At 48.2% G+C, this 12,661-nt stretch overlaps 1 protein-coding gene across 5 annotated transcripts; it reads right to left on the bottom strand.

Annotated features, from left to right (window-relative positions):
- Nucleotides 1-3,404: 3,404 nt before the first annotated feature.
- LOC128814701 (E3 ubiquitin/ISG15 ligase TRIM25-like) lies at nucleotides 3,405-11,767 on the bottom strand. 5 transcript variants are annotated; one of them, XM_053990812.1, is made up of 9 exons: nucleotides 11,680-11,767; nucleotides 9,037-10,466; nucleotides 7,639-7,734; nucleotides 6,848-7,081; nucleotides 6,677-6,699; nucleotides 5,230-5,366; nucleotides 4,806-4,833; nucleotides 4,532-4,567; nucleotides 3,405-4,406 (listed from the first exon to the last, which is right to left on the bottom strand). In XM_053990812.1, exons 2-8 carry the CDS (start codon nucleotides 9,664-9,666, stop codon nucleotides 4,546-4,548), a joined length of 1,170 nt encoding a protein of 389 aa, XP_053846787.1. In that variant the 5' UTR covers nucleotides 9,667-10,466; nucleotides 11,680-11,767; the 3' UTR covers nucleotides 3,405-4,406; nucleotides 4,532-4,545. The 5 variants fall into 5 exon arrangements, with proteins under 5 accessions (XP_053846787.1, XP_053846790.1, XP_053846789.1 ...); XM_053990815.1 differs by having other exon boundaries at nucleotides 3,405-3,677; XM_053990814.1 differs by having other exon boundaries at nucleotides 3,405-3,624.
- Between the last annotated feature and the right edge of the window lie 894 nt (nucleotides 11,768-12,661).

The raw sequence follows: 12,661 nt of genomic DNA, 5'->3' as shown, positions 1-12,661 counted from the left end.
GGCTGCTCCTGGTCCTTCACTTTGCACTCAGCCGTTTTATATTGAAAGTATAGGGTTGATAATGTCAGGTGAAGCGATTAGGTGAGGTGAAGTGAGATTAAACTTTGTGCAGGTGGGGAACTCTGGCACTCTCCGGCCCCTTTTTGCTCTGGGATACCGCTGGGATTCGTTAAACAGCTGGGAAGGATAAAGGATCCTTGGCAATGTGGGTATTAAAAATCCCGGGTTTCTGTTAAGGTCTCTAGGCTGGAGGTTCAAGGTCGGAGGGGCCATGCCCAGGCCTGTCTGCCTTCCCCTTCCTGGTCACACAGAAAAGCAGACGTTTCTTCTGAAGTCAAACATTGCCCAATATTTGCATTCCAGGTGGAACCTTGAATGCAAACTGTCAAAAAACCCCATCAATACACAGCTGGAGCAAATGAAGCCAACTTCAAGCCTGCAGATTTCATGCTCTTGTCTTTCAGTGTTAAGAAAATGCTGTAAATCTTCCTGTAGAAATACTGAATATTTCCACAGAGAACATTTCCTATCTCCATGAGGGTTCATTAGATGTCATGGTAACCAGAACAGGCAATTGCTATGGAAATAGAGCTCCCTCCCTCTCCCCTGACTGTCCATTGTCAAAAACATCAGTGACTGACTTCCCAATCCCTTTAGGGACTTCCACAGGAGTTTTAATTGAGTTTGAAGTATATGGTGACTCCAAGACAGCCAGAGCAAATCCTTGGGAGGAGTGACATCTATGACAAAAGCATTCAAAGCCTATTGTGCAGGGACTCTGCAGAATCCTAATAAGAAATGACAAACCCAAGCAACGGGTGTTCCAGCATTTTCATTCTTGTTCTCGAAGCACAGGCTGTGGAAAACCGGGATCATCCAATCACGTCTTCATGGAAGAAACAGGGAAATAATATCTTCTTGGAACATGATATAAAAAGAAAAAAATCCCAAGCATTATTATTTTTCTGGACCTAAAAAAAAAAAAAATTAGTCTTTTTTTCTTATTATTTTTAGATTGATTTTATTAAAAATGGATGGAAAAAATCCAAGCAATTATTTAAGGCAATTAAATCATTTAGCTTCCAACTGCTTTCCTCTTCCTGAGGTATATTAAGCTTTATGGTTAATATATTTCTGTGCTGAGGAAACCTTTGGCCTTGGAAAAATAAGCCTCTGGGCTCCTCACGCTCCAGAATCTCCTGCCAAGGAGCTGGGGTTTGCTGACACACAAATGCCAGCGTGTGCCATCTGTCCATCCCACTCAGCCTGCCTGGCAAACCTGCTGCTTCTCCAGATCACCACATCATCTTTGGACTAGCAAATCTCCACAGACCAGTTGGCCAGGCTGCAAAATGATCCTGGAAATTGCTTTGTTCCACCGAGCAGATACTCCTGGGCAGCCCTGGGAGCTCTCCCTCCTCGCCTTTTGCCCAGCAGCTCCTGTCCAGCCCCACCGTGCCCTGGTGCCACCTGGCACATTGCTCTGCCTGTGATGGTGTTATCAGCCCTCTGTCCACAAACCCCACAGGCAGTGGCTCTCCCTGGCTCTTCCCAGTCTTTCCCAGGCTCCCAGCTCAGCATTATCACTCAGCAGATAAAGGCAGCCTGTGATTTCCCCCAGCTCTCAGCTGCTTTGTGCCACCTGGCTCCCAGCCTTGTGCGTAAGGAGCCTCCAGTCCTGTGCTCCTGGCACCTCCCAGCCCAGTGCCCTGGTCCTGCTGGTACAGCTCTGTGGGGGCATGGCTGGGTTATGCTGAAAGTGGTTAAAAATGAGCTAATTACTCTCCTTGCCCTTCCCTCCCTCTACAGCTCGCAGTGCACTGAGATTCAGGCCTGAATTTGCACATTCTTGCATTAAATTTGGAGAAGATGGAACTGCCTGGTTCCTGTCTGAGAGTTCTATCAGAGCTGGGACAAACCTTCCTCCCCACCCTGACCTGCTGGGCTTGGAAGGCCCCAATTAATGTCACACACACAGAGGTCTACGTGTGGCAGGTCTGACTTAGAAAACCCATCAGACTAAGTAACAGGAAGAGGCCCTCCTAATGCTTGAAATGCATTTAATTTAATTCTGTCACATCATTCAGTTCTTGGCAAAATCAAAAAAGAAGAGCTAAAATGAGCTGCTTTTAAAGGCTTCCATCACGGATGAGACAAATGCCAAGTAAAAATTGAGTGCTTGGAGGTGAGAGGGCGTAATACAAAAGGAAAGATGCAATGAATCAGAGTTCTTAGGTAATCAAAATACTTAAGCCATAAAGATATCAAAAAGAAATAAGTTCTGTCCTTATCTCAGGACTATGCATGTCACAAATATACTGCTATCAACAAAAAGTGTTCTGCACAAACATCTGTGCAGAATTGCTGCACTTTCACTGTGTGTCACGGTCAAATGTTGTCACCTAGAGTCAAGAAGTACTTAGGTGATAGAATTTTCAGAGTGTTGATGTGTGTTAGAAGGCTTAATCAAATAATTGCAGGATTCTGTGTGTTTTCTTACCCTGCTTTCAACCTTTCAGCTCTTTGCTTCCTCAAGGCAAAAGCATGGAACATTAAAAAAAGTCACAAATTCCGATGAGTCTCTTTGCAAACAAGCAAACGTATGGGGGAATTAAACTGCACCATCAACTCAGAAATCTAGCATCTAACTCAGCATTTCCACCTTCCTAGATTCTCATTTTCATCCAAAAGCTTTGTGAGCCTGCAGCAGGATTACAAATCCCAGGTTTGAGTGAGGGTTGCTGTCTGCAGGGGTTTGCAGCACTGCAGGAACTCTGTCTGCAGCACTGACCTGCACTGGCTGCTCCCAGCTCCTTCAGCTGGCAGCCAGAGAGAAGCCCAGGTCAGGAAAGTGCTGAAGGACAGGCTCAATTCTTTTGCCTCATCTGAGTGGCTGAGAGCAGCTGCCCTTTGTGCCTTGCTGGCTTCGAGCAGGAAGGGATATTTGCAAAGTCACCTTGAGCAAACGCTGAGCTCCCAAAATTTGGCCACGCACTTTCTGTTATGCTGACAATTGATGGGTGCAGCAGAGCCAGGGCTGAGCACACAGCACAGCTTGGAGAGTCCATTTAAACCAGGAAGAGAGATGTTACCCTAAATCTGAGATGGACTGCTGTGTTTATTTGTAATCCCTGAAATCAGGTATGTGTTGATTATCACAAGTGACAGAACGGAGCTGTAGCCACAAGTCCTGTAAAAGCACAGAGAACTTCAGCCTCGATTTTTTGGGAGTCTACCCACAAAAAATGCTCTCAACAACTAATTCCTGGTGTTGGTATGAAACCCTCCAGCCTTGCTTACGTGTATCTGGAGCCATTTATTTGGTTATTCAGCCACAAAGTGACAACAGAGTCACCACAAATCATCATGCAAAAGTATAATCAGACCCATGAGATAATACAGTCCACAGTTTGCAATGCAGCAGCAGTTGGAGATTTTATTATTAATTCTTAGTACTTACAAAAAATTGTCATATGTTACAGAATTTATTTGAATTCAAGGTGGGAGGGGAGATCAAAACACGTGGCAGGTTCTCATTACTAGAGGTAATTTTGGATAGTATTTAGGTTTTTCTTTCCATCTCAGTTCTGACATCTGTTTTTCACATCTCCTTTACATCTGGACCTAAGAGAATAAAAATTGTCAAATGTATGTTGCTCCTTCTCAACAATGTTTTCCTGCAGTAGGAATAAACAAGATGAAAAAGTTTCACTTTTTGTAAAAAAAAGTAATATTTTATAACATATTTGACAAGCCGCTTCCAAGTAGAGCATTGCCTTGTCTCAGAAAAAAAATATTTCTTTCTCCCTGACGTGTTTTGAGTGACTGTCTGGTTCTGTGTAGAGCACAGCCACTGACTGAGCTCACAAGACAAATTAATGGACATATGCACTGATTAAAAAATATACCTCTATATTTGCTCCAAAAGTTAAAAAGCAGTGAAGAAAGTAAGATTTTCTTTTCAATTTACAAATTAAGAAGATAATAATTTGCAAACTGAACTTCAGTTGCAGCAATTAAAAGAATAATTTAAAAAAAAATCTTTTGTATAACTTCTAAATAACATTTATTTTAAAAAGCTTGGTGAAAAGATGCCCTGCTGTGCCCAGCAGATTTGAGCACTGGAGGAGTGCTATCTGCAGAGAAATATTGTTCACACTTTTCATATCTCCTGCAGCATTTGGATTTATCTAGGGAACCTTTTCAGGTACTGGGTTTGCTCCAGCTCCTGCCCAGCTGGTGGGAACCCCTCCGTGGTCTTTCCTTGGAACAGGTTCAGAGTTTTCCTGAGTGCTGAAGCAAACCCAGTGTCTCCCTCAGGCCGAGGATAAATGATTTCCATGGTGAGTTCCCAGAGATTTCTGCCCAGTGCAGATGTGGAGAGCTGTGCCCTGAGGTTACACTCTCTGGCAAGGACAGGAGATAAATGCAACAAAATGCTGATCACACTCTTAGGTGGGGGATTTTCTCTGCAAGACTCACAGCCCCAAGCCAGAGTCCTGAGGAATAAATGATACTTTTGAACACTTACATTCTGGAGAGGTATCAGTAGGGGAAGCCTCGCTGTAAAGAAATGGTGATGGATGTTAGAGCCTTGTAAAACACAAATCACATCTTGTTTAATTGCAGAACAAGACATGTGAATAGATCTGACACCCTTCTTTTAAGGTGAAGGACAGCCTTCAAGACCCTGCTTAGGGCTCCTTAAAACTGAAGCAGGAAAGTGCAGGACATACAGTCCTTAAATGAACAACTGGAGAAATTTGCAGGGAACATTTTATAGGTAAAGAAAAGGATTTATCTGTTCCTCTTTATTTACTTGGCGATTTTGATCTGAAAAAAAAAAAAAATAGAGAAGAATGGTTAACAAAGCTGGCAATGAACTCAAGTGTAGGGCTGGGTACTGTCCCCCTGGATCTCATGGTCAGAGATAAACCAGGAGGGGATGGGGCTGGGCAAACACAGAGGATGTTTCTTGACAGCAAGACTGAGCACCCAGAACTTGGGAAGTTGATGGGAGCAGAAAACCACATCAGAGAGAGAAGAAATTGGCCTTGCACTGCTTAGGAGCAGACCTCTTCCTTGTTATCCACAGAGATCTGCCCCCTGCCCCCTCTCCACAGCTCTCAGGACCCCCCATCAGCCCCTCACACCCCGGTGGAAGGAGCTGCCAAGGACTGGGGTCCCTGTTTCCCACGGTGTCAGCAGGGCTGGGTTGGGGCAGCTCACCGCGGATGTCATCCAGCAGATAGTCCAGGTGCAACAAAAACTTCATTTTCTGGGTTTCGTACCACGTCATCAGTATGTCATTCAGCTGCACTTCCTCCACCTTCACATTCTCAGTGACCAGATCCAGACTCGCAATCCTAGGGCATAGAGTCATTGCACCAAGGAAAACCATCCAGCATCCAAAGGTAACAGAATTCTTCAGTAGGACAGAGTCTGCAAAGAGCAGACGGCTTTGGCAACGTGAATTATTGGGTTAACAGCCCTTTGTGAAGGTTGAATTCCAATTGTTACATACTGTTATTTACTTGGCAATGCCTTTTGCTGACCGACCTGCACTGGAACTTTCAAATGCTGATAATGAGAGAGGAGGAGGTGTTTTGATAATCCCCATGTGTGAACAGGGCCTTGACTTGCTGCAGGCAGGCCCTTACTGTTGTAGCAGTGCCAGAACAACAATGCCAAACGTATTAAATGCTGTCCAGGTTTCTGGAAAATTACCTTGATCCCACGGGCTAGGATGTGACTTGCAGCACAGCTGTGAGAAACAGACTGAGCTGCAGCCCTGAGGTACATGGTGATTCCAAGTTCTCCTTACAACCCGAGTTTGAACTCAGTTTTAATCTGTGCAAGTTACCGAGGTAACATCTCAAATTCCAGGTAGATGTTTGAGCCAGCCCTTCACAGAATCACCAGGTTGGAAGAGACCTTCAAGATCATCGAGCCCAACCCATTCCCTAACACCTCAACTAAACCCTGGCACCCAGTGCCACATCCAGGCTTTTTTTAAACACATCCAGGCATGGTGACTCCATCACCTCCCCGGGCATACCATTCCAGTACTTTATCACCCTTTGCATGAAAAACTTTTTCCTAATATCTAACCTTTATTTCCCTTTGTGCAGCTGGGGCCTGCAGTGCTGCTGCAAAGCCTCTCATCTGGAACTGTTGGTGCAGTGTTGTACCACTGAATTACAGCTGACACCCAGGCATCGCAGAGGAAGTGCTAAGTTATAAATTAAAGATAATAAGAAATCTTTCTAGCTACCGAGCTTGTCCACAACTCAAAAACTTGCTGGGAAATGAGCTGGTTATCTCTGCTGCCAAAGGCTGTTCCCTGGGAACTCAGCTGAGGGAGGGTCACCAATGTGCATCCAAGACAGTGTTACTGTAAACTGAACCCTAGGGGCTTCATCCCTGATAAAAACACTTTTCTGGTAATAAAAGCCAGTGATTTCCATGAGAATCCAGGCAGGAAACCGAAATTTAAAGAGACAAGTGTAACAGCAGGCAGGGATCTCTCCATCCCTGTTAATTGTGTGGATGTGGTGCCCTCTGGCTCAGCTGGAATAGGGAGCAGCTTTGCAGCACAGGGTAGTGGGGTTTGATCCCAATTATCAACACCATATTTTTTCAAAGAAGAAAACAAGTGTTATGAAGTGGAACATACCTGTCTGTAACCACTTTCAGATCCTGCCAGGAGGATTGTGAAAAAAAAAGGAAAAAAAAAAAAAAAAGAAAAAAGGAAAAAAGGAAAAAAATCATTAGTGTGATTTTCAGAAAGGTCACCTGGCTGAGAAATAGGCAGATCCAAGAAGAAAAGCAGAATACCACTGCTTACTCTGAAGAAGAGGAAAATATCTGGTTGCTCTTTAATCATCTGCAAAGCCTGAAGATTCTGCTCAGCCTGGTCTCTCTTCTGTTCCATTTCTTTCCTTGTGTTGGCAATGACTGCCAGGTCTTCTTCCTCGTAAGACTGAATGTCACTCAGGATCATTCTCTGTTTCTTATCAAGCTCTGCCTTTATACTTTTAAACAGCTGTTTTAGGTCAGCAGTCAGAGTTTTGGCATTGTTCTAAATGAAGAGATAAGAAAAAGGGGCACTGGCTCAGAAACTCCACCCTTCAGTTTAGTGCCTCTGCTTATCAATTAGGATTCTATCTGTCCTTTGTGCTGGCTTTAGAAGGAAGCAGACAATAAACATTTGCCTGGAATATCTGATTCAACAGAGGCTTTTCAAAATTAATCCTGATATAGTAACAAAGTCAGATGAATTTCAGCTACCAATGTGAGAGCTTACTGGTACACACTGAAAATCCCAGTTGTAGATATAAATTGCTTTTCTTTTATTAAACAGGCAGAAAACTTAAAAAATACATAATCTTATGTACAGTCTGTGGGCTGCCAGTCCTGCAACCCAGTCTGTGCAACCACAACACAGGGTGGAATTGCCCAGCTGGTTTCTCTGGTGAAGGAGCTGGAAGGCTGCAATGAAGCTTGGATTCTGGCAGTTTCTCAAACCACTCTTTTCCCTTTCTATTCATCTGTTTCTAACGGTATAGTTTCCATCACTTTTTGCTGGGAAAGTGTGAAGGAAAGATGCTCTGAATTAGCAATAATCTGGATACCAACCTTGATCTGATTCTCGCTTTCCTGAAGCTCTTCTAAGGCAGTAACTAAATCACTTTTAGATTCCTGCAGGTCTGTCATGGTGTTGGAGAGTTTAACCTGGCAGAAGGAAAGACAGCACTGAACTTCCCAGCAGGAACAGCTTCAAACCAGGCAGGCAGTTTGTGAAGCTGATGCCCTTGTCTCAAACATCCCACTTCTGTTTGGCAGCCCTGAAATTTTGATATGTAACCTGGGGGAGGAAGTTAGTTTGCAATTCATGTAACTGCAAAGGATGCTTCTGCTAATTCCTGAGGAGGCTGTGACCTGTCCTGAGGTCCAGAGGGAGCCATTTCCTGCCCATGCACTGGGCTCCTGCAGGATTTTTGCGTGCACTCTAAACTGAGCCCACATATTACATATGCAAGGCAGTGAGTGAGCATAGGGAATGCATTTTATCCCCTCAATCTCAGCTGATTTAGTCTCAGCTGATTCTGGAGCATTTCAAGGACAGCAGCTGGACTCAGAGGCAGGAATATGGAGACCCCATGTCTCTTGTATCTACTGGGACACGGGCTCCACAAAATTTGTGGGAGAGGGAGGAACCCAGAATCACTGAAATTGGAAAAGATCTCCAAAGGTAATCGAGTTCAACCTGTGACCAACCCCCACCTTGTCACGCAGCCCAGAGCACCGAGTGCCATGTCCAGTCGTTCCTTGGACACCGCCAGGAATGGGACTCCACCACCTCCCTGTGCAGCCCCTTCCTATGTTTAACAACCCTCTCAGTGAAGAAATTCCTCCTGATGTCCAGCCTGAACCTCCCCGGCACAGCTTGAGACTGCGTCCTCATCCTGTCACTGGTTATTGGGGAGCAGAGCCTGATCCCACCGTGCTACAGCACGGGCAGAGCCCAAGGGAAGGACCCCGAGAGGGAAAACTCCCTTCCCCACCCAAAATTCAATAGCATGGCATTCCCGGGGCTCTGTGGAGGAAGAGATTTTCTAATCCCTGCAGGAATACTTCTCAATGCCAGCCAGGAACACCGCAGTGAGGGCGGCTGGCAGTGCCGGGGCTGCAGCTCAGGGCTGTGGGGCAGCGGAGCCGCTCGCTGAGGGGCGCCGCCCTGAGGGACCCCCACACCCTGAGGGACTGAGCCACGCTTGTCCCGGCCAGCCCCCAACACCCTTCCCCGCTGTTCTCCCTCTGCTTAGCTGTTCACACTCTTCTGGCAACACACAGGAGGGAATGAAAAGCAAATTCCAGCACAATGCACCAGTGCCTTGCTGGGGCGGAAAGAAATTTCCCGGGGCTGCCCTCACACCCATCCCCACTCCCCGGGGAAGCCCTACCGCCCTTGCTGCGGTTTTCCCCCGTCCTCCCGGCCAGGGCAGGGGCCATGGGGAGGGAAGAGCTCCCTACCAGCTCTTCGTCGTGTCCCTCCTTCATGGTGATGACCTCGTGGCCCTTGTGGTCGCCGGCCACGGAGCAGAGCACGCAGATGCACCTCTCCTCCCTCAGGCAGTAACATTCCAGCAGCTTGCCGTGATCCCGGCACCTCCTCTCCTCCGCCTTGCCTGTTCCCACCTCCACCAGGATGTGTTCCTGATGGAAATCCCTGGCGTTGTGTTTGCTCAGGTGGGCCTGGCACAGGGACGCCTCGCAAATCAGGCAGGTTTTCACGGCCGGCTGGGGCCCATCCAGGCACTGCTCACAGGGAACCACGTCCGTCTTCTCCTTCTCAGCGCCTTCGTCCTGCTGGAGGCTTTCTCTTCGAGCCTGCTGTCCTTTGGAAGTGGTGGCCTTAAATGCCTCCACGATGTTGCCCAGCTTGAAGTTGCTCTGTAGCTCCAAGGTGACACCCAGGTCGGCCATGCATGCGGGGCAGGTCCTGAGGCACTGCGAGTACAGCGCCTCCTCAATGCACGGCCGGCAGAAGTTGTGGCCGCAGCTCAGCGACATCGGCTCCTCGTACAGCTCCAGGCAGATGGGGCAGGTGAGCTCGGCCTCCAGGCTGCCAGCCCCTCCACATCCCTCCCGAGCTTTGGCCATGGCTGCAGCGAGAGCAGAGAACCGAAAGTAAAACCAGAGGCAGGCACCCGGCCCAGGGTCCTGCGAGCCCTGCCTCTCCAAGCCCTCCCTCCGCCCCAGGCCAGGCAGGGAAATGTTCCCTCTGCCGGCTCCACCCTTCCCTACACTGCGGCAGCCACTTCGGGACGTTTCCCCTCAGTCTCCAGCAGGGAATGCTGCCCGGTCTCTCCTCACCTCCCAGGGCAGCTTTGCTTCTGCACTGGGTGTGCAGGATGGAAAGAGGCAGCGGAGGCAAAAGCTGCTGCCTTAGACCAAAGATCAGCATCGCTGCTGCCTGCTTCTGCAGCAGTTAATGTCGTACTGTCAACTTTTAGATAAAATAAACTGCCATCGCGTTTAACAAGCTTATAACGTGACTTTATTAACATGAAGCCAACACAGTATTTGAAACAGCTGTGCAAAAATGAGCAACTTAATGGTATTTCCATTATGATTAACAGAACAAGTAATGCAGGAGCTCTTGCAGGAAAAGGCAGGGTGCTGTGATATGCCCTCTCACAGCAGCCCACAATGCAATTTCTGATGTGCCAGCTCAGCATAGCCTCCATGCAAGGCTCACAATTTCTAGGCCTGGAAATACAAAACAACACCTTGTCCCCACATCACTCCAAAAACTTCAAAACGCTGATGGCAGCATGGATGGGATACTTGGAATGGATGGTTTCTGTCTCTATAAGCCTGAAGTTCTTAGCAGGATGTCCAGCCTTGACAGACACATCACAACAATAAAGAGCGTATCTTCTGCCGTTGTTGTCTTCCACCTAAGGAATGCACAGAGGTTATTGTGTGGCATTTGCAGGCAGCATGCAAACCAGGCACAAAGAATTCCAAGCTTCCAGCAGCTCTCCTTGCTGGTGTCCTCCTCCCAGCAGCTCTGGGATGGCACTGTGTGTATTGGAGTCCTGTCCACTGGGACGGGATTCATTCTAATCATGAGAATTCCATTCCTGAGAATTCATTCTCTTCTCAGCAGCTGGTACAGTTTTGGGTTCAGTAGGGAATAATGGTGGTAACACACCGATGGTTTGGCAGTGGCTGAGCAGTGCTAGACCAGAGCCAAGGAGCTTTCTGTGCCTCATGCTTTGCCAGCGAGGAGGTGCACAAAAAGCTGGGAAGGAGCATAGCTAGGGCTGGTGACCCAAACTGGACAAAGAGATATTCCACACCACAGAACACCATGCCCAGCATATGAACTGGGGGGAGATGGCCACAAGGAGGCTGGACATGAGAGAGCAGGTGATGGGGGAACAATCGTGCTGTGCATGGATGGCTTTGGTTGGCTTTTCTCTCTGTCTTCCCTCCTTTCTATGATTGTCATTATGATTGCCACTGAATTTGTATTCTGTTAGGCTACTTGAAAGGAAAACGAGAGGTAGATCCATACATGCATCCAGGGTATGCTGTAGGACCAACAAAAAATGATGGACCTAAAGATAAAAAATGCATTATGATTAACAGATCATTGTAGTGATTTGGAGTCTGCCTCTGTCCTGACACAAGGCTTACTACTAGTGAGGGCTGAAGCACCATCTAGAGAGCAGTACCCAGGGAACCCTAATTTCACCAATTCAGTCAAACAAGTGTCCACTGTGGACAGCTTTGGGAATGTAGGTTGAGCTTACAAAGCAGACCAGGTTATTTATGTCCTAAGCAAACTCCACTCTGCTGCTGCTGGGATGAGTTCTCAACTTTCCCTTTGAATCAAAGGGCTGCCACAGAGGCATTGCTATTATCTTCTCTTAATCCTCCCAGAAAACTCCTGGCACTTCCCAGCCTCTTCATCCATAGCCTGGTTTAACAAGGTGTATTCAAGGCATGCCCCAAAGCCCTGAATGCCAGGACCAGCTCCCATGGCTGCACACACGTGTGCAAATAAGCATTCAGTGAAAGGAATGAGCACTTCTAGAGGTACTCAGGGTACTTGGTGCCTCATTAGAGTCCTTTCTTACACTGGTAAGTGAAATGAGCACTTACCAGTAGCTGCTGGTCTGCATTCCCAAGGTGATGGCTGCTTAAAGGAGTTCTCCATCTTTGACAGGAATTGCTGGAAAAATCTCAGAATAGCATCTGTTGCTGATTTATCCAAAGTAATGAGTGGCTTTGGCAGCCTCACACCATCCATGTTAGGAAGTGGCTTGCATTTCCTAAAACACGCAGAAGGAATCACAGAACCACAGAATCACAGAGGTGGGAAAAGACCTCCAAGGCCATCGAGTCCAAGCTGTGCCCAACGCCCACCGTGTCCCCAGCCCAGAGCACCGAGTGCCACCTCCAGCCCTTCCTTGGACACTCCAGGGATGGGGATCCAACCCTCCCTGGGCAGTTCCAGGGCCTGAGCACCCTTTCCATGGGGAAATTCCTGCTGCTGCCCACCCTGAGCCTGCCCTGGCCCAGCCTGAGGCCGTTCCCTCTCCTCCTGTCCCTGTTCCCTGGGAGCAGAGCCCGACCCCCCTGGCTGTCCCCTCCTGGCAGGAGCTGTGCAGAGCCAGAAGGGCCCCCCTGAGCCTCCTTTTCTCCAGGCTCAGCCCCTTCCCAGCTCCCTCAGCAGCTCCAGCCCCTTCCTCAGCTCCATTCCCTTCCCTGGGCACGCTCCAGCCCCTCCACATCTCTCTTCCTCTGAGGGGCCCAGAACTGACACAGCACTCGTGGTGTCAGCACAGGGGACAGTCACCGTTGCTGAGACAGGCCAGGTACCAGTGGCCTCTTGCCCACCTGGGCACACCTGAGCTCAAGTTCAGCCAACACTGAACAGCATTCCCAGTTGCTTTCCTGCCAGGCAGCTTTCCAGTCCCTGCTGCCCAGCCTGGAACTGCAGGAGGTTGTTGTGACCACAGTGCAGCACCTGGCACTTTGCCTCACTGCACCTCCCACTGCTGCCCTTGGCCCGTGGATCCAGCCTGTCCTGAGCCCTCTGCAGAGCTTCCTGCCCTCCAGCACAGCCACACTCCTGCCTGCC

This window comes from Vidua macroura, chromosome 15 (genome assembly GCF_024509145.1).
Source record: "Vidua macroura isolate BioBank_ID:100142 chromosome 15, ASM2450914v1, whole genome shotgun sequence".
Taxonomy (NCBI): Eukaryota; Metazoa; Chordata; class Aves; order Passeriformes; family Viduidae; genus Vidua; species Vidua macroura.
The sequence above is the reverse complement of the archived record's forward strand: the minus strand, read 5'-3'. Positions and strand labels throughout refer to the sequence as shown.